The sequence below is a fragment of the Pipistrellus hanaki genome (genome assembly GCF_964339955.1).
Source record: "Pipistrellus hanaki genome assembly, chromosome: 2".
Classification (NCBI taxonomy): domain Eukaryota; kingdom Metazoa; phylum Chordata; class Mammalia; order Chiroptera; family Vespertilionidae; genus Pipistrellus; species Pipistrellus hanaki.
In genome coordinates, this window is record NC_140504.1 from 169,960,171 (window position 1) to 169,977,608 (window position 17,438).

The 17,438-nt window shown below is 52.6% G+C and overlaps 1 protein-coding gene across 1 annotated transcript; it reads left to right on the forward strand.

The window, feature by feature from the left end:
* Window positions 1-10: 10 nt before the first annotated feature.
* On the forward strand, window positions 11-13,637 carry MRPL37 (mitochondrial ribosomal protein L37). Its single transcript, XM_084872254.1, has 7 exons — window positions 11-442; window positions 1,224-1,407; window positions 1,502-1,617; window positions 6,285-6,470; window positions 8,461-8,618; window positions 11,614-11,817; window positions 13,450-13,637. Exons 1-7 carry the CDS (start codon window positions 97-99, stop codon window positions 13,525-13,527), a joined length of 1,272 nt encoding a protein of 423 aa, XP_084728380.1. The 5' UTR covers window positions 11-96; the 3' UTR covers window positions 13,528-13,637.
* The last annotated feature ends 3,801 nt before the right edge of the window (window positions 13,638-17,438 follow it).

A 17,438-nucleotide genomic window follows, 5' to 3' on the forward strand; every position in this document is an offset into this window, starting at 1 on the left:
TTGGCGCCCAGCCCCTTTTGTTCCCAGCAGGCCTTGCGCACGGGAAGATGGCGGCGCCCAGGTGGAGGTCTTGAGGAGGAGACGAAGTCGGCAGGCATGGCGTTGGCGTCGGGGCCCGCAAGGCTGGCGCTGGCTCGCCCCGGGCGGCTCGGCCTTGGGGGCTGTGGGGCCCCGAGACGCGGGGCGTACGAGTGGGGCGTCCGCTCCACGCGGAAGCCCGAGCCTCCTCCCCTGGACCGGGTGTACGAAATCCCTGGGCTGGAGCCCATCACCTACGAGGGGAAGATGCACTTCGTGCCCGGCCTGGCGCGGCCGATCTTCCCCCCCTGGGATCGCGGCTGGACGGACCCGAGGTTCCGCCGGCCCATCCCAGATCACGAGCATCCGCTGTACAAGGAGCGGACCTGCCACGTCTTCCACCCGCGCTGCCGCCTCCTGGAGGGTGAGGCCCCAGGCCGGGCGGACGGGGACCTCGCTCCTCTCGCCAGCGCTGACCCCTGCCCTCTGTAGCGTCGGGCAAGACATGGAGATTCTGAGGGTCTCGGTTTCTTGGTGTGTGAAATGGGGCCAGTAAGAATTCCTGTTTTCTGAGAGGCGTTCGGATTCAGTGGGGTGTAAAGTTCCTGGTCTCTTCATGACCCCTATCTGTTTCTCCAGCTCTGTGTCTTCCAGAGTTTTGTTACAGACTTTCCAGAGCATTTTCAAGTTTAAGGAACAACGGCAGTGTCAGGGCTAAAACTCCACTCCCACTCCAGGGTTTTTTATGCACCACTGCAAAATCCAGAAATCCCATTTCTAAATGTCTGCATGGGTTTCATCCTAATACACGAGGCACATTTGGTAGATATGGGCTTTTCCTGTCAGTAACTGGGAGAAGGGGAGGGTAATAGAAGAGATCTGGGCTTTGTAAGGTTGGCATCCATTAATCTAATTTCCGGGAGGGTCAGTCTGAATGCAACAGACAGACCCTTATGCTCTCAGCCTTTTTAATTACTCTGGTGCTGGCACACACTGTCTCAGTCATTAACCACCCATCAGTAGACAGTCATCCCTGAAGTTGAGTTGAAATCTGGCTGCTCCTTATTGTTAGTTCTGACCCCTCAGGTGGCCTCTCTTTCTCACTCTCTGTCTCTTTGCAGCCTTTTCCCCAAGATGCTACCAGGTGGGCTTAAGTATCTCATTCTGAATTGCCTTTTTTTTTTTTGTGACTGACTATCCCAAAGGTGTAAAGCAGGCCCTCTGGCTTACCAAGACCAAGTTAATCGAAGGTCTTCCCGACAAAGTGCTTAGCCTTGTTGACGACCCACAGAACCACATAGAGAACCAAGATGAACGCGTACTGAACATGATCTCTCACGCCCGTCTCTGGCACTCCACTGAAGAAGTCCCCAAGAGACAGTCCTATTGGTAAGTTCCCCCCAAGTCAGTAAGATTTACAGTTGATGGATTTTGGGGTCAACATGTTGTTTTATGTCTCCAAATGTTTCTTCTTTTTCCCAAGCCCAGTCATTGTGGACAATCTGATACAGCTGTGTAAATCCCAGATTTTGAAGCATCCTGCTCTAGCCAAGCGGATCTGCGCCAAAAACTCCAGGATCTCCACCACCTGGAACCGAGGTTGGTCATCTTGTATGCCAGAAAGCTTTAGTCTTGTTTTTTATCTTTCTACTCTTAGCCTTACAACCAGCTCACATGATCAGCACCCCCCCATATTCATATACTCACTTCCATTCTATTTTTTTTTTTAAATATATTTTATTGATTTTTTTTTTTACAGAGAGGAAGGGAGAGAGATAGAGAGCTAGAAACGTCGATGAGAGAGAAACATCGACCAGCTGCCTCCTGCACACCCCCTGCCGGGGATGTGCCCACAACCAATGTACATGCCCTTGACCAGAATCGAACCTGGGACCCTTCAGTCCGCAGACCGACTCTCTACCACTGAGCCAAACCGGCTTCGGCGTCACTTCCATTCTTCATGGTCCAATTTTGTAGGCTTAGGCACATCCTCAGTTTCATTAGCCATAGTTCAGCTTTTTTTTTTTTTTTTTAAATATTTTTCTTTATTGATTGGCTGCCTCCTACAGTCCCCCCTACCATCACCCCCACCCTTCACTGGTGATCAAGCCTGAAACCTGGGCATGTGCCCTTGACCAGAATCGAACCCAGGATCGTTCATTCCACAGGCTGACAGTGTATCCACTGTGCCAAACCAGCTAGGGCTGTTCATTTTGTTTTTAATCACTTTTTTCCAAGACACTTAATTCAGCCAATCTGTTGAGTGCCTGCAAGTGCCTAAATGTTGACAACGTAAGGAGGTAATAAAGCACACAGAGTCTCTGCCCTCACAAAGCTCAGATTCTGTTGCAAGAGCCTTTGTAACTCATGCATGCTTTTCTCCTTTTCCAACCCATCTTCCACGTAGCTGCTAGAGTGATCTTTCTAGACTGCATGTCTTATGTCCCTCTTATACCAAATTCTTCACTGTCTCCCAGTAGCTTAAACCATTTATCATGGTACCCAAGGCCCTCTGTGGTTTGGCCACCAGCTAGTTTTTCTAGCCTTGTCTCTTGCTCTATAGCCTATCACTCCTCATGCCCAGATTTACACGTTAGCCACTTTCAAGCTTTTTGGCATCAAGATTTCACACCTTTGCACATGCTGTGCATTCTATCTGAAATGCTCTCTCCTACTTTCTGTACTTAAACTGGAGGCCCAGTGCATGAAATTCATGATTGGGGGTGGGGGTCCCCTCAGCCCAGCCTGCGCCCTCTCCAATCTGGGACGTCTCAGGGGATGTTGGACATCCCTCTCACAATCTGGGACCACTGACTCCTATCTACTCATCTGCCTGCCTGATCACCCCTAACTGCCCCTCCTGCCAGCCTGATCACCCTAACCGCCTCTGCTTGCCGGCCTAATGGCCTCCTGCTGGCCTGGTCTCCTCTTACTGCCCCCCTTCTGACCTGGTTGCCCCCAACTACCCCCCTCTGTTGGCCTGGACACCCCTAACTGCCACCTCCCCCACTGGCCTGGTCATCCCCAACTGCCCTCCCCCTGTCAGCCTGGTCACCCCACGCAGCCTGCTGTTCAGTTGTTTGGTTGTCCCTCACTAACCCCCTGCCAGCCTGTTGCCCCCTGCAGCCTGTTCTATTGTCCGTCCCGTTGTTTTGGTTGTGACAGCCCCTTTCTTTTTATATATTAGGATTCTTACCTGTAAGATTCAACTCATGCCCCCTTCCTGTGTGTAGCCACAAGTTAACTATTCCTGCTTTGTGATCCTTATGCCCATAATGCATACTTTTTTCATAGTACATAGTATACTATATTGTAATTATCTAATACTAGAGGTCCGATTTATGAAATTCATGCAAGAGTAGACCTTCCTTCCCCCAGCTGTCAATACTGGCTTCCCTCTGGCACCCGGGACCTGGGCTTCCTCTGATCCCTAGCAGGCACCTGACACCCAGACTTCCCTTGCAGCTATGCTTCATTCGGAAGGACATCTGGTCTAATTAGCATATTATGCTTTTATTATTATAGGTCTTTTCTCTCTGCTCCTCTGCACTGTGAACTTCTGTCTACAGTGTCTTAAAAGTTCATGGTAGCCCTAACCAGTTTGGCTCAGTGGATAGAGCGTTGGCCTGTGGACTGAGGGGTCCCAGGTTCAATTCCAGTCAAGGGCATGTACCTTGGTTGAGTGCATATCCCCAGTGGGGAGTGTGCAGGAGGCAGCTGATCGATGTTTCTCTCTAATCGATGTTTCTAACTCTCTATCCCTCTCCCTTCCTTTCTGTAAAAAATCAATAAAATACATTATTAAAAAAAGTTCATGGTACATGATAGGTGCTGACTAAAGGGAAGGTGAACGAATACCAAATTTCAAGTGTCTCAGGCATGGATGTTCAGAGTACACAGGTGTTCTGATGAATGGAAACCTGAAGCAGGGAGACCAGCTAGGGAATAATTTGGGATTTTCAGGACATCTGCTTGGTCACATTTCTCCAGCTTGCCCCTTTGAGTCTGGGCTGCCTGGCAAGGAGTCAGCTTTGAGAGGTAATGGCACCACTAAGGAAATTAGTGAACCTCATTAATAGAGGAGCACTTGTTGGCCCATCATCAAGTATTACCTCTAATTAAACTGCCCCATTTGGCGCTGTCACTGGAGGAGGGATATGGAGGGAATTGAATTGGAAACCACACTGGAGTGGTCTGTGGGGAGAAGCTGAAACCCAAGGTTAGGAGAGGTCCCGGCACATTTATCTTGTTTGCAGATTAAATGTGAGGAAACAGGAAATACTTTAGAAAACTGTTCCTGAGGTATATAGGTGTGATTTATTTTAACAAATAGATCAGAATTTATTCACAGATGTAGTATCCCATTTTTACATATCCAATGAGGAAGGCTACATGCTAATTAAATGGCAGTTTTTAATGGCCACACAACACATAAGCTTGTTCTTTTTTTTTTTTTTTTTTTTTTTTTTTAATATATTTTTATTGATTTCAGAGAGGAAGAGAGAGATAGAAACATAAATAGTTAGAGTCAGTGATCGGCTGCCTCCTGCATGTCCTTCACCGGGGATCGAGCCCACAACCCGCGCATGTGCCCTGACTGGGAATCGGACTGTGACCTCCTGGTTCATAGGTCGACATTCAGTCACGGAGCCATGCCAATTGGGCAAGCTGCTCATTCTTGATCCATTACTATTGCACAGCTATTTGACTATTTCTAAAAAACCACACATCTTTAGAGGAAGATTTGCCTCAGGGAGCCATTCTCAAGTTCTTCCATTTTCCTGGCTGTGGCTGAGGCCACCTGGGGGACCCCTGCAGATATGCTGATCCAGCTTGAGAGGGGCTTCCTGGCCTGGTTTCTTTCACTCTGTTACTGAGGACATCCTGGGTTTTATAGCCTTTTCCTGCGCTTCTAATCTCAGTACTTCTTTCTCTCTGCTCTCCCTCCCTCCATACCATACTCTGGTCATCTGGATTCACTTCCCTAAACTCGGCCACGGAGCAGCACACCTCTGTGCCTTTGCACATGTCACTCCTTAACTAGAATGCTTTCAGCCCCTTCCTTTGTCTGGCCAACTCGTACCCAGCGGTTTTCAGTCAAGGGCAGTGTGGCCCTCGAGGGGAGATTTGCCAGTGTCTGGATACAGTTTTTATTGTGACATGACTTTGGGCTGTGGAGGGGGGAGGGAGTTCTGGCATCCGGGGGGTAGAGGTCAGGGATGCTGTCAGCCATCTACAGGACAGCCTCCCTCACCAAAGAATCATCTGGTCCAAAATGTGGATAGTACTAAAGTCGAGAAACTCTGCCCTTGACAATCCTCCAGAAGCTGGTAATGCCTATTTCAGGAAGCTCCCCAGCCTCCTGAAGGAGGCCGTTCTCCCACCTCCACCATCTCTGAGTGTGGTTCATACTTTGTTGTAGCGCTTACGACCTTGAGCAGAGAGTAACTCTCACTTATTTCTGGGTCTCCAGCTTAGAGCAGGGATGGTCTGTGTGGAGCAGACTCGAGCCTACAGAGACCACCAGGTCTTAGGGGGTCACTGGGAAGGGAACACAGGAAGAGGAATGTGCCCTGACTGTGTGGCACAATTGGTTGGGTGCCCTCCAGTGCACCAAAAGGGTGCTGGTTGGTTCCCAGTCAGGGCACATGTCCAAGTTGCAGGCTCAATCCCTGGTGAGGGGTGGGCAGGAAGTAGGCAATCAATATTTCTCTCTTTTTCCCTCTTCCTCTTCTTTCTCTTTCTCTTTCTCTTTCTCTTTCTCTTTCTCTTTCTCTTTCTCTTTCTCTTTCTCTTTCTCTCTTTCTCTCTCTTCCTCCCCATGCCCTACCTCTCTCTCTAAAAATCAATAACAATATATTTTTAATTTTTTGTTAATCCTCACCTGAGGTTATTTTTCCCATTGCTTTTTCAGGGAGGGAGGGAGGGAGAAAGGAAAAAAGAGAGAAGCATTGATTGGTTGCCTCTCGCACGCGCCCCAACCAGAGGCAGGTACGTACCCTTGTCCAGGAATGGAACCCATGACTCTTTGGTGTGCAGGCTGACAGTCTAACCACTGATCCGTGCTGGCTAGGGCAATAATATGTATATTTTTTTTTAATAAAAAGAAAAATCTATTAGTCGGTCCTAGAATTAATATCTTAACCAAAGTTTTGTTTTCTGTGATTAGGGTGATCACTCAGAAAGCTATAAAAGATGAGCATGGCAGGACGAAGCTGATATAAGGCTTTAGACCAGGTTAGACTAATCGTCTTTCTCCCCTTTAGAGTCTACTCTCCTTCAGGTCGATGGTACTAGCGGAACCCGGCTGAATGCCAAGGATCCTCTGCCCCCCATCGCCTCCAGAGAGGAAGTGGAAGCTACCAAGGATCATGTTCTCGAGACGTTCTATCCCATTTCTCCCACCATCGGTCTCCGGGAAGCCAATGTTTATGATGAGAAAGACGACACCGGTAAGCACCAGAGCCTCTGACTCCCAGGCAGCGTGCAGGCGAGAGACATGCCTTCCAGAGGGGAGGGGTCTGCTGAGCACTTACTCCGTCCCAGGCACCTCACGTGCATTTTCTTCTAAGATCCATGGAGCAGCCCTGGGAGACAGGCACTGTCATCTCCCTTTAAAGGCCAAGCAACTGAGGTTCAGGGAGGATAATTTGCTCAAAGGCTAACTTTGCTTTTGACACTTGAAGAGCAACTCTGTGACGTCAGAGTTTTAATGGACAGCTTGAGGGGCTTTGATCAGGGGCCAAATCTTCCCTGTAGTCATGGGTCCTTTGAAAGACCCTCTTTCTGTAAACTCTGACCAGCCTCCTGGTAGGAGTGAGGAAGCCCCACAGGCCTTGAGCAGTGCTGTTCATGCAGGCACCACCGTCTACCCAGTCAGCCCAGACGGAGACTGGGGGGGTCAGGCCAGGCGGGCCCACGACTCCTGCTGTCCGCTCAGTCTTTATGAGCTGAACTGTCCCCTGAACACTCTTCATTTCCACAACTGCGGCCTTGGCCAGGCCCTGCTGTCTCTCACCCAGCCTACTGCCACAGGCTCCCATGGTCAGTGCGACCCCGGCTGTTTTCCTTCCCGTCCATCTAGTTCACAAAACAAAAGTCATCCCATCTCTCTCCAGGCTCACTTCCCACTGTCTATTGGACAAAGTTTGAATTCCTTAGCTTATCACGTGAAGGCCTTCAGGTCTGGCCTCTGCCTCTCTCTCCAGCCTCATCTTTGCTGCCCCATGAGCCCCTGTTATTCCTGCTATCCTCAACACATCATGCCCTCTCTCACTTTCATGCTTTGACACTTTTCCCTCTCCCTGGAACTTTTGACAATTTGCCTCATTTTGATAATTACTCACCTTGCGTCTTGACATGTCCCTCTCGGATCGGTTTTCCTGTCTGTCTGCCCCTCTGAACTGTGAGTTCCTCCAGGGCAGCGGCAGGCCTGCGTGGCCCGTTCCTGGTGCCTGTCTTAGGGCTTGGCCGGGGGAGAGCTGTGTGCGTGGTGTTTACATGTGCTGAGAGACCGAAGCAAGAATCGAGGCGGATGGGATTTTAAGTAGCGCTCTTTGGGATTTTCAGGGCCTACACATTCCCAGCCTCTTTCTTCCCCCTTTTCACCCACTTTCACTAATGCACGTTACTCATTCTAGAAGCCCCCAGCCTACTAAGGGTTTGCCAGATCCTGCAGGAGAGGAGAATGATGACTGGCAGGGTCATGGCTGAGATGAGCACACGTTAAACTTGGATTCTCAGCACCAGTGCTGTGTAGATAGTTGTGAGGTGTGAGGCAAGTCATGTATTACTAATAATAAAGTATTGAATTTTGCAAATGATTTGCTTTTTTAAAAAATTTATTTGAGAGAGAGAGGAAAGGAGATGGGCAGAGAGGCAGACAGATAGACACTGATATGAGAGAGAAACATGGATCAGTTGCCTCTTACACGTGCTCCAACTGGTACCAGGGCTTAAACCCACAACCTGGGCATGTGCCCTGACCAGGAGTCAAACCCACAACCCTTGATGCACATCCCAATCAACTGAGCCACAACAATGATGTGCTTAAAAAAAAATTACCATAGGTTTCAGGTTTCCCTTCTGCTGATAGCACTATCATCCGTGTGCTCGAATGAGAAAGGGGTGGAGTTAGATTCATGCAAGAACCACCTGTAACAGTTTGGCACACATTTTCTGTAAAGAGCCAAATGATAGTCAAGGTTTTGTCGGCCACATATGGTCTGTCACAGCTACTCCGTAGACCTTATGTAAATGAGTGAGTGGGCAGGGTGGTGCTATCATAAAAAAACCTTCATTTTAAAAACCGGGTAGGGGGCCCAATTTGGCTGGCATGCAGAAGCTTGCCGGCCCCTGAGCGAGGGTGGTAGTATCTGCCTTTCCTGAGGCGTGGGCAGGCCGATTAATCTTCTGCCCTCTCCATGGTTGTGTATCTTGCAGGTTTCCAGGAGGGTTATCCTTACCCCTATCCCCACACCCTGTATTTGCTGGAGTCAGCCAATGTCCGAAAGTACCGCTTGCAACCGGATCAGCTGAGGGCCAAGATGATCCTGTTTGCCTTTGGCAATGCCTTGGCCCAGGCCCGGCTTCTCTATGGGGTACGTATCGGGGTGAGACTGCTCGGAAAGGGGCGCCGGGAAGGAACCTCGCTCGGCAGAGGAACTCGAGGCACTCCCACTCACCCTGCAGAGACGAACGGACATCTGCTGGGCCCGCTTTGTGCCTGCCTTTTACACAAGACGCCTTGTTTGTTGATGACAGTAGTCCCCACGGTCTCACTGGGACCCCAGTGTTAAAATTATGCCGCAGGGAGGCCCAGCCGCTTCTCCGGGGTTACTCGGCAGTAAGTGGTGGAGAAAGGACGGGAGCCTGGTGTACCCAGCTCCTGAGGCTTCTGTTGGGTGTCTGCAGCGTACTGCCTCTGCTCAGCATCAGAACCGGAGCTCCAGGCTCCATTGGGCAGGCAGGAGAGTAGCCTGGACCTGCCTGCCCAGTCTGGACAGGTGCTGGGGACCCTTGGTTCCAGGAAGAGGGAGCAGGGAGCTGTATGGTGCGGAATGCAGGCTGAGTGCTGCCACGTGGCGCTGTCTCAGGGTCAGGGGAAGCGTTCCTGGGAGCTGCTGCCGACTTCTAGGTCTCGGTGCGACCCTGAGGCCCTCCTGGGGTGAGGAAATCCAGAATATTCTGTTGTCCATCACACTCCGTCTGGGAACTGGGTGGGCTGGGGAAGTGATTAGCCACATGAGATGGAGAGTGGCATAGACGTTGCCTGGTCTGAGCATCTGCTACATGCAGTCATTTAATTAGGGTTCTTTGTGTTTCTCAAAATATGGTTCTGGATTAGCAACAGTAGCATCATCTGAGGACTTGTTGCAAGTGCAGGTCTTCAGACCCACCTCACACCTGCTGTGTAGAAACGGAGTGGGCCTGGCAGTCTGTGCGGGACAAGCCCTCTGGGTGATGCTGGTGGGAGCTCAGATTTGAAACCACTGCAGTGTTTAATCCGTGTAGCCACCCCCTGTGGCAGATACTGTTAGATTCATTTTACAGATGATGAAACTGAGGCTCAGGGGGCTGAGTAACTGCCCACGTGACACAGCCGTGAGTTTAGCAGCTGTCCCATCTTTCTGTGACCTTGTGTCTTTCCCGTCCTTGAAAGGTTATCTCCATTTCTATTCTCTATGTATTTCCTGGAGGCTCTGGAAGGCTGGGTAACTTCCCAAGAGCCCACAGCTAATGAACAGGTCGGCAAGCCCTGGAGCCCTGATCCTTCCAGCTTCGAAGGACGTGCTGCCTCCGTCTCTGGGCAGGGGAGGGGCCCGAGCTCATCCCGGGCTGGGTTCCAGGCCTGCAGGCTCACTGCAGCTTCTGTGCCAGCAGCGCGGGCAGCAGCGCTGTCACTAATTGCCACCCAGTTGGGTAGAAAGGAGGCCCCCCCGCCCCAGCCCCTCCAGGTACAAATTATTCCTGGGGATGTGAAGGTGAGCAATTACAGGAAGAGCCTCTGTGTAAAAGGTAAAATTGCTGAGAAATTTATGTACTACCTGCAGCTTTATTGATCTGTAGAGGGAGATAAGAGTCAATACAGAATTCTCAGCTAACACTTAGAGGCACTTTTCTTTTTATTTATTTCTCATGCAGTTGAGGACAGGTATTTCTGAGGCCAGCAGTCCCAGTGTGGCCCATACTGAGTTCTGACATTAGCTATTCCTAACGTTAGATTCCCCGAAGGGGTGAGTGGAGGTAGCATCTTCGAATCAAGGATGCTGTGCTTCAAGGGGCTGCCGGTGGATCTCCGTCTGGTGGGTAGCAGTCATGAAACCGATTGCCGCTGAGTCTCCTGGGGTGAACATGGTTGTCATCCAAGCTGGGACCTGCTGAGAGAGGGGGGGTGCTGCTAGTGGACACAGGGGACACTGGGTATACACAGTAGGGCCTCTTTTGTTTTTGTTAATCATCACCCGAGGATATTTTTCCATTGCTTTTTTTTTCTTTTTTCCCCCTATTTTTAGAGTGGAAGAGAGAGGGAAAGACAGAGAGAAACATCTGTGTGAGAGAAACACATCAGTTGGTTGTCTCCTGCATACGCCTTGACCAGGGCCTGCGCTGGGGAGAAGCCTGCAACCGAGGTATGTTCCCTTAACTGGAATCGAACCCGGTCTACAGGCCAATGCTCTAGCTGCTGAGCCAAACTGGCCTGGGCCAGAACAGTATGGTTTTAAGTGATTTAATAGCATGGGGTTTGGCTCACACCTCAATGGTAACCTAGAGCAAATTAATACCACCTCTTTGAACCTCAGTTTCCTCATCTGTTAAGTGAGAATATATTGCAAGATTTATGAGATTAGAAGTGACTTTGTGTAATACCTGGCACAATGCCTGGCACATGAGGTCTTCAGCAAATGTTGTTCGTGTTGTTATTAGCAAGTGGCACGAATTGAAAGAGAATCAGCAAATAGGTTGAGTGGTGAAACCCTGAAGCTGACATGGCTGAGTGGTCACTCAGGAACCTGGCAGATTCAGAGCGGCATGGAGGGCAGGAATCCCAGGCAGGACGACGGCTGTGTTCCCGGGCTTGGGGAGCCAGCGGGAGTGGAGGTGAGCATGGCCAGCGGGAGTGGAGATGAGCATGGGTTCAGAGGTGTCTGCTGTCACACATCTTTATGCCTTTAGACAAGCCACTTGCCTCATGAATCTGTTTCCTCATCTGTCAAATGGAATGAGACTGCATTAATCCAATGACCCTCCGGGCCCACATCTGATAGAGCTGATGCCACCAGGAGTTGAGGATCTCCTGTCCTGTGCCACTTGCCAGCTATCCCCTCTCCGTGGTGGGAATTGTACTTCAGTGTGCTCAACTTGAAGAGCAGGCGCCTGGGGCCACGAGGATCCCGCCAGGCAAAGCCAGGCTGGGCGAGGGGGCGGCCTGGCCCTGGTCCGTGCCCTGAACTCCTCACTCCGTTTGCACTGCCTTGTGGTGAAGCCAGTGAGGGGAGGGACACTGTTTTAAAGGCCAAGAGAGAAGCTGCCTCGTTTGTGCTCTGACTTGCGCTCCACATTCCCGATTTGATTACTCGTCCCCTTTCCTCTCAGAACGACACGAAGGTTTTGGAGCAGCCGATAGTCGTGCAGAGTGTGGGCACCGATGGCCGCGTCTTCCACTTCCTGGTCCTGCAGCTGAACACCACAGACCTGGCCTCCAGCGAGGGCGTCAAGAACCTGGTCTGGATGGACTCAGACCAGCTCCTCTATCAGCATTTCTGGTGCCGCCCGGTGATCAAAAAGAGGGTGGTGGTGGTAAGTCCAGCCATTCAGCCTGTGACTCCCTCCCCAGGGTGAGCAGGAATGGGGTTGAGGGGGTACTCAGGTGTGGGGCCCTGGCTTTAGGAGCTTGGTGCCCAGGACCTCTGACTGGAGGGCTCCTTCAGCCATGGCCACCCCTAAAACAACATCCTCCACCCTGAGCCTGCCCCGCTCTTCCCCTCCCTCCCGCTTCCCTCTGCACCACCACGCCCAGCACCGCAGCTCCCCAGTGTGCCCTGCACTTCAGCAGCTTGGGACCCTGGTGGATGCTGCAAAGGAGGCTTCTCCCCACTCCCCCCCCCCCCCCCATTTTCCTTCCATTGGCCACCCTCCACTTGTCCTTCCAGGTTTAGCTTAAGGCCCCACCACCGACTCCCACAGCTCCTGCATTCCGTCATACACGATCACGTTCTGCATCGCCTGTTCACGTTTTTCTCCCTCACGCCCAGCTCCAAGCTCATCCATTTCCTTCCACAGAAGGGAGCTCCTCCATGCCCACTGCCCTCCCAGTGCCAGCTGAGCCAGCCTGCTTCTGTGGGGTGGGCGGCACAGCATCTAAACTCCTAATGTAAAGCCAGGCAGCGATCAGCACTGAGGAGCCATGAGGTGGGATCGGGGTGAGAGAACAGAGCAGGCGCTGCTGGATCTGACTGGCTGTGTCCGTGTCCCACACGGGCCTTGTTCACCCTCGGAACATGGCCAGCATGTCGTTGATTAGTTAGATCTCCAGCAGATCTAACTAATTCCTCCTGAGCCTGGGCCCTTCTCTTTGCCCCAGACAGTGTGTCCCACCTGCACAGCCTCTCCCGCCTCCTCCCGCCTCTCTGCCCTCAGTCCTGCTCCCCCTCCCCCTGCACGCCTCTCCTCTTCCTTCATATCACTGAGTGCCAGGCCGTCCTGGTGTGGCCAGTGGCTCCTCTTTCCCTCTCAGTTCAGCTCCTGCTCCCATCTGCCTCTTCTCCCGGCCCCTCCAGCCCCACCAGAATCAGCCTCCTCGCCCTTGCACTTCCTGCCTGTGTGTGTCCCTCTGTACAGCACATGTACTGGTCTCTGAAGTCTCCTTCGTTTCTTTTTCTTTCTGCCCCATTCTAATTGCCCTTTAAGATTCACACACACACACCCCAAAAAAAGACTCATTTATACATGATCTCCTCTGTGTATGGAGGTCAATGAGTTAGTCATTTTCTCCTGTTTCCCTGCCCCCCCCCCCCCATCTTTTTCCTACTTTACTTCTGCTCTGAGGCGTATCATCTTTTATTGTCCCATTTGGCCACCTGGCCATAAGCTCTGAGGGCAGGGGTCTGATTCACGGCCCTGTGGGTTTCCAGCACAGCCGTGCAGAGAATGTGCCTCACAGATGAGAAGCAGCAGCAGGCCATTGGCTTGTGGTGGGAGAAGTCAGAGGGATCGGGTCAGGTCGGGGTAAGGTTTGGAGAAGAAGCTGGGAGTGCTTCATGTCCTCTCGACTCTTGGGTCCCCCTCCGGCGCCAGTGCCCAGGCCCTTCCTTGGTCCATGAGAGAAAGAAACAGTTACTGTCCAGGTACTTAGGATTTACGTGAAATCAACCTTTGGCTTAATTGCTGCCATTAAACTTAGAGGATCCTAATGGACTGTGTTCTTTCCAGGAACCTGTTGGGCCAGTTGACTTCCAGCCGGAGACGTTCAAGAAGTTTTTAGCTCTGTATCTGCACGGCGCTGCGTGAGCCCAGGCGCTTTCTGAGGCCGCAGTCCTCTCTCGCTCCCCCTCTGAAGAGCCTGCACCCCGGGCTGAGCCTGGGTCCCGCTGACAATAAAGAGCTTCCGGCGCGCTGGAGCCTGTGCTGTGTGCGGTGCTGTCCAGGGCGCCGCAGTTGCTGTGGGCCATGCATCGCACCTGCTTCCACAGAGTGCAGGCCCTGCCGTGTGACCTGCCCCAGCTCTGCCCACGCAGTCTTCCTCTCTGAGCTTGTTTCTTCATCTGAAACCTGGGCTAATAGGATCTGCCTTGTTTTGAAGACTGTGGCTTCAAAACGTCATCATGGGTGTCTGTGACGGGATTATGTAAATTGTGGGCACTTCCCACAGTGACTGCAGAACAGCTGAGCACGGTCGTAGATCCGCACCCTGTCCTGCCTAATGAATCAGCACACCCCTGCGCAGCTCGTCGCTGTTCCGAGCACCAAGGCCTGCTCCGGCCGGGCCCTGCGCACAGCCCGTGATCCTCGCACCGCCCCGGCGGGGTCAGTGTCGCTCCCATATTCAAGAGAAATGTCGAGGGCCACTCAGTGTGAGGCGCCGTGCCGGGCCCTACCGATGTGGAGACAGGCGTAAGGGGTGCGTCCAAGGCTACCCAGCTGGTGTTTCAGGTCGGCTTCCCCAGGAAACGTGGCGATGGGCAGGGAAAGTGTGGGAGAGCCTTCGTCGGCCCCCGCGGAGAGTGCGGGTGGCAGCATGGGGTGGAGGAGAGACTGAGCTGCTGGGTGTGCACCTGAGGCCTCGGCCATTTCTGATTCTTCGGGTCCCGCCAGAGGGGAGGTGCCGAGCTTTTCAGCAAACCATCGGGTGTGCGCTGCCCCCCAGAACGGGGGGGCCTTGGGCTGGGTGGCTTTGCTGGGTTGAGTGCAAATCTCAGAGGGACTGCTGAGAGCAGCGGGCGTGGATACTTCCTGCTCTGAAGAGGGAGCGGCCCTGGGCTGGCTGGCGTTCCTGCCGCTGTGTCACTCACCTGGCTCGGCAGGGACGGGAGGGGCGGCAGAGAGGTTACCGGGAAAAGGACGGATCACACTGGTGGTGTGACACAACATGGTATGGAAAAGTGGGGAGTCAGGGTTCTGCCCAGTCAGGGAGGTTGGAGTGAGGTCGGCGTGGCCAACCCACAAGGGGCCTTGAATGCCCAGCACCCAGTCTTCCCATGGCAGGTGACCTGGTGGGGCCATTGGAATCACCGAGCCCGGCGCCCATTTTATCTTAAAGAGAACGGTGCTCGCTTCGGCGGCACGTATACTAGAAGTGGGACAACACAGAGATTAGCATGGCCCCTGTGCAGGGGGGACACCCAAGTTTTTCCATGTTTTAAAAGTAAGTAAAATTATTACATATAAATGGTGAAAATTGAAAGAACTTCGAAGTACACTATAAAAGTGGAAGTCACCCCACCCGAGGCAATCAGTCCTTATACCGAGGAATAACAGCGTCACGGTTTCATACGTGGTACCGTTAGTGTGTAGTGCAATAATATGTATGTTACTAGTGTCCTGTTGATAGATTTCAGCACCTTCCTTTCTGACCAGTGCCTCGGAGGGCAGGATCCTGCCCCATCAGCACACGTGAGCTGCCTTGTTCTCTTGAGCTGCTGCATGAATATCTATCGATGGACAGGTTATTTCCAGCTGTTAGCTACTGCAAATAATGCTGCAGTGAGCGTCCTTGGTCATGTATCTTCAAGTCCTTTTGCCAGCATAGCCCTCGGATAAATTCCTAGCAGAATTGCTGAGTCAAAGGGATTTTGAACACACTGGCGATTGTGGAGGACGAGTTGGCAGGGTGACTGCACGGAGCCCAGCTGGAAGCCATTGCGGTAATTCTTGGGTGAGCATGGTGGTGGCTTGAAGCCAGGCTGAGCAGGCTGAAGGCCTTGCAGCTGGGGGAGGAGTGGGGAGTGAGCGAAGGAAGCCTGAGTGGTGAGGCCGCGGGAAGCGGATGGGACCTTGCAGCTTGAGGTCCGCCCTCCTTCAGCCCCCCCGAGTGAGGACAGCCCTGTGGCTGGACTCGGTGTGTCCTCCTTGGACCTCGGAGCTCAGCCTTGGAGCTTGGTACCCACTGCTCTCTGACTTCGAGGCCCTCCAGCAGACCTGCAAGGTGAGGCCAGCGGGATGGTGGCTTTTGTTCTTCCACAGACGAGTAAACAGGCCCAGAGACCACGTGGTGTAGTGACAGCCACCCCTCCACAGAGCTGGTCCACCTACCTCATCCTCAGCACCGTCATTCCTTTCCCCCTTAAACACGGAGGGGAGAAATACAGGGTGATTTTTTAAGGCCCGTTTGGCATCAGGCCTGAGAACAGACTACTTACCTAGTCAGTGAGTCTGGGGAGGAAGTAGAGGTACTGCGGGGGAATGGGAGGTCACACTACAGGCATAAAAACCGCTTACAGCCCGGCCAGTGTGGCCCAGTGGTTGAACATTGATCTGTGAACCAGGAGGTCATGACTCAATTCCTGGTCAGGCCACATAGCAGGTTTTCAGGTTTGATCCCCAGTAGGGGGCATACAAGAGGCAGCCAATCAATGGTCCTCATCCTTGATGTTTCTACCTCTCCCTCTAAAATCAGTAAAAATATTTTTTAAATAATAAAAACCCACTTACACAGGGACTTGAGCAACAGACTTGGAACAAAAATTTTGACACTGCCTTTGTGAATATATTCTCATCAGGTCAGATTTGTGTCTTGATGGTTAAAAGTTTCTTCAATTCATTTTCAGCAAAGGGCTGGGGGAAACCATGTCTAAGAGCCTCCTATATTCCAGCTTCCCTCTCAGATCCTCTGTTTCCTCATCTGCAAAACGGGATGAAGCACCTCTGTTTCAGGTTTCCCCCCTAGATTACTAAGCTGCACCTGTTCAGGTTTCAAGGCACTGGATCTGGAGCTTTTCAGAACCTGTGGGCTGCTCTCCCCGAGGCAGGATGGACCAGGGAGGCTTGCCAGGGGCTCTGTCCCTCAGCTGCAAGCCCAGTGCTGGCAAAGGAGCAGGTCGGGCCCCTCCGGCTCTGCACAGGACCTCCCTGCTTCCTGCTGTGTGGTGGGAGGAAGTCCCTTACAACCAGCCTGTGACCTGAATGCAGACACACACCACCGAGACACGTGGGCCTCCCTGCTTGGCTGCTGGAAGACCAGCCTCTTACAGGGACCCTCTCCCCAGCGGTTTGGGAGCCTCCAGGGATGGGTGCTTGCTACAGAGCGGTCCTGGGGCCCACCTTCACCTCAGGCGAGCTCTCAGGCACTTGGTTCATTCATCCCACGAAGGTCTGTGAGCATCTCCTATGTGGCAAGCCTGCCACAGGCCTGCGAATAGAGCAGTGAACAAAATAAGGGCCTTGCCCTCCACATTTACCTTCTCCCCTTTGGGAGGGAGGAGGGCAAGGAGGTACCACAGGGGGTGGTGGGGTGGCAACAAGAAGGGGCAGGGGGAGGGTGGGAGGGTAGCAGGCTGCCTTTGACAGGCAGAGGGAGAGTGTGCCAGGGATACTGGGGAGCACTCGCCAGCAGCCTGTGAGCAAGTGAGGAGGTGAATAATCTGCACTTGACCCGGAGGTTCCAAGGAGCTGGGTCTGGAGCTTTACAGAAGCCCCGTGAAAAGGCGGCCTCCCCTGTAGGCTGCCACTATGCGAGGAGGACCGAGGCTTGGCTGATTCACAGGGAACTTGAAGCTGAATGGTCCTTCAGGGTTTCCTAAATTGAGGCAAAGTGGTGGGGCCCTGAGGTCCCACATCAGCCATAGGCCACTGGCCACCACCTGGGAGAAGGCGAGATGAAGGAGGCATTTCCATGGGCCCAGGCAATGCCCAGGAAGGGACACAGTGCTGAGCCATCTGCATCTGGTGAGGCGGAGGGGACAGGCCAGGGAGGCCTCTGAGCA

What these genes read in the sequence shown, in the direction of transcription:
- MRPL37 (XM_084872254.1), top strand. Translation starts at nt 97, where the DNA reads ATGGCGTTGGCGTCGGGGCCCGCAAGGCTGGCGCTGGCTCGCCCCGGG. An exon ending in CCCAAGAGACAGTCCTATTG is followed by an intron (nt 1,408 to 1,501) that starts GTAAGTTCCCCC and finishes CTTTTTCCCAAG; the next exon opens with CCCAGTCATTGTGGACAATC. An exon ending in CTCCACCACCTGGAACCGAG is followed by an intron (nt 1,618 to 6,284) that starts GTTGGTCATCTT and finishes TCTCCCCTTTAG; the next exon opens with AGTCTACTCTCCTTCAGGTC.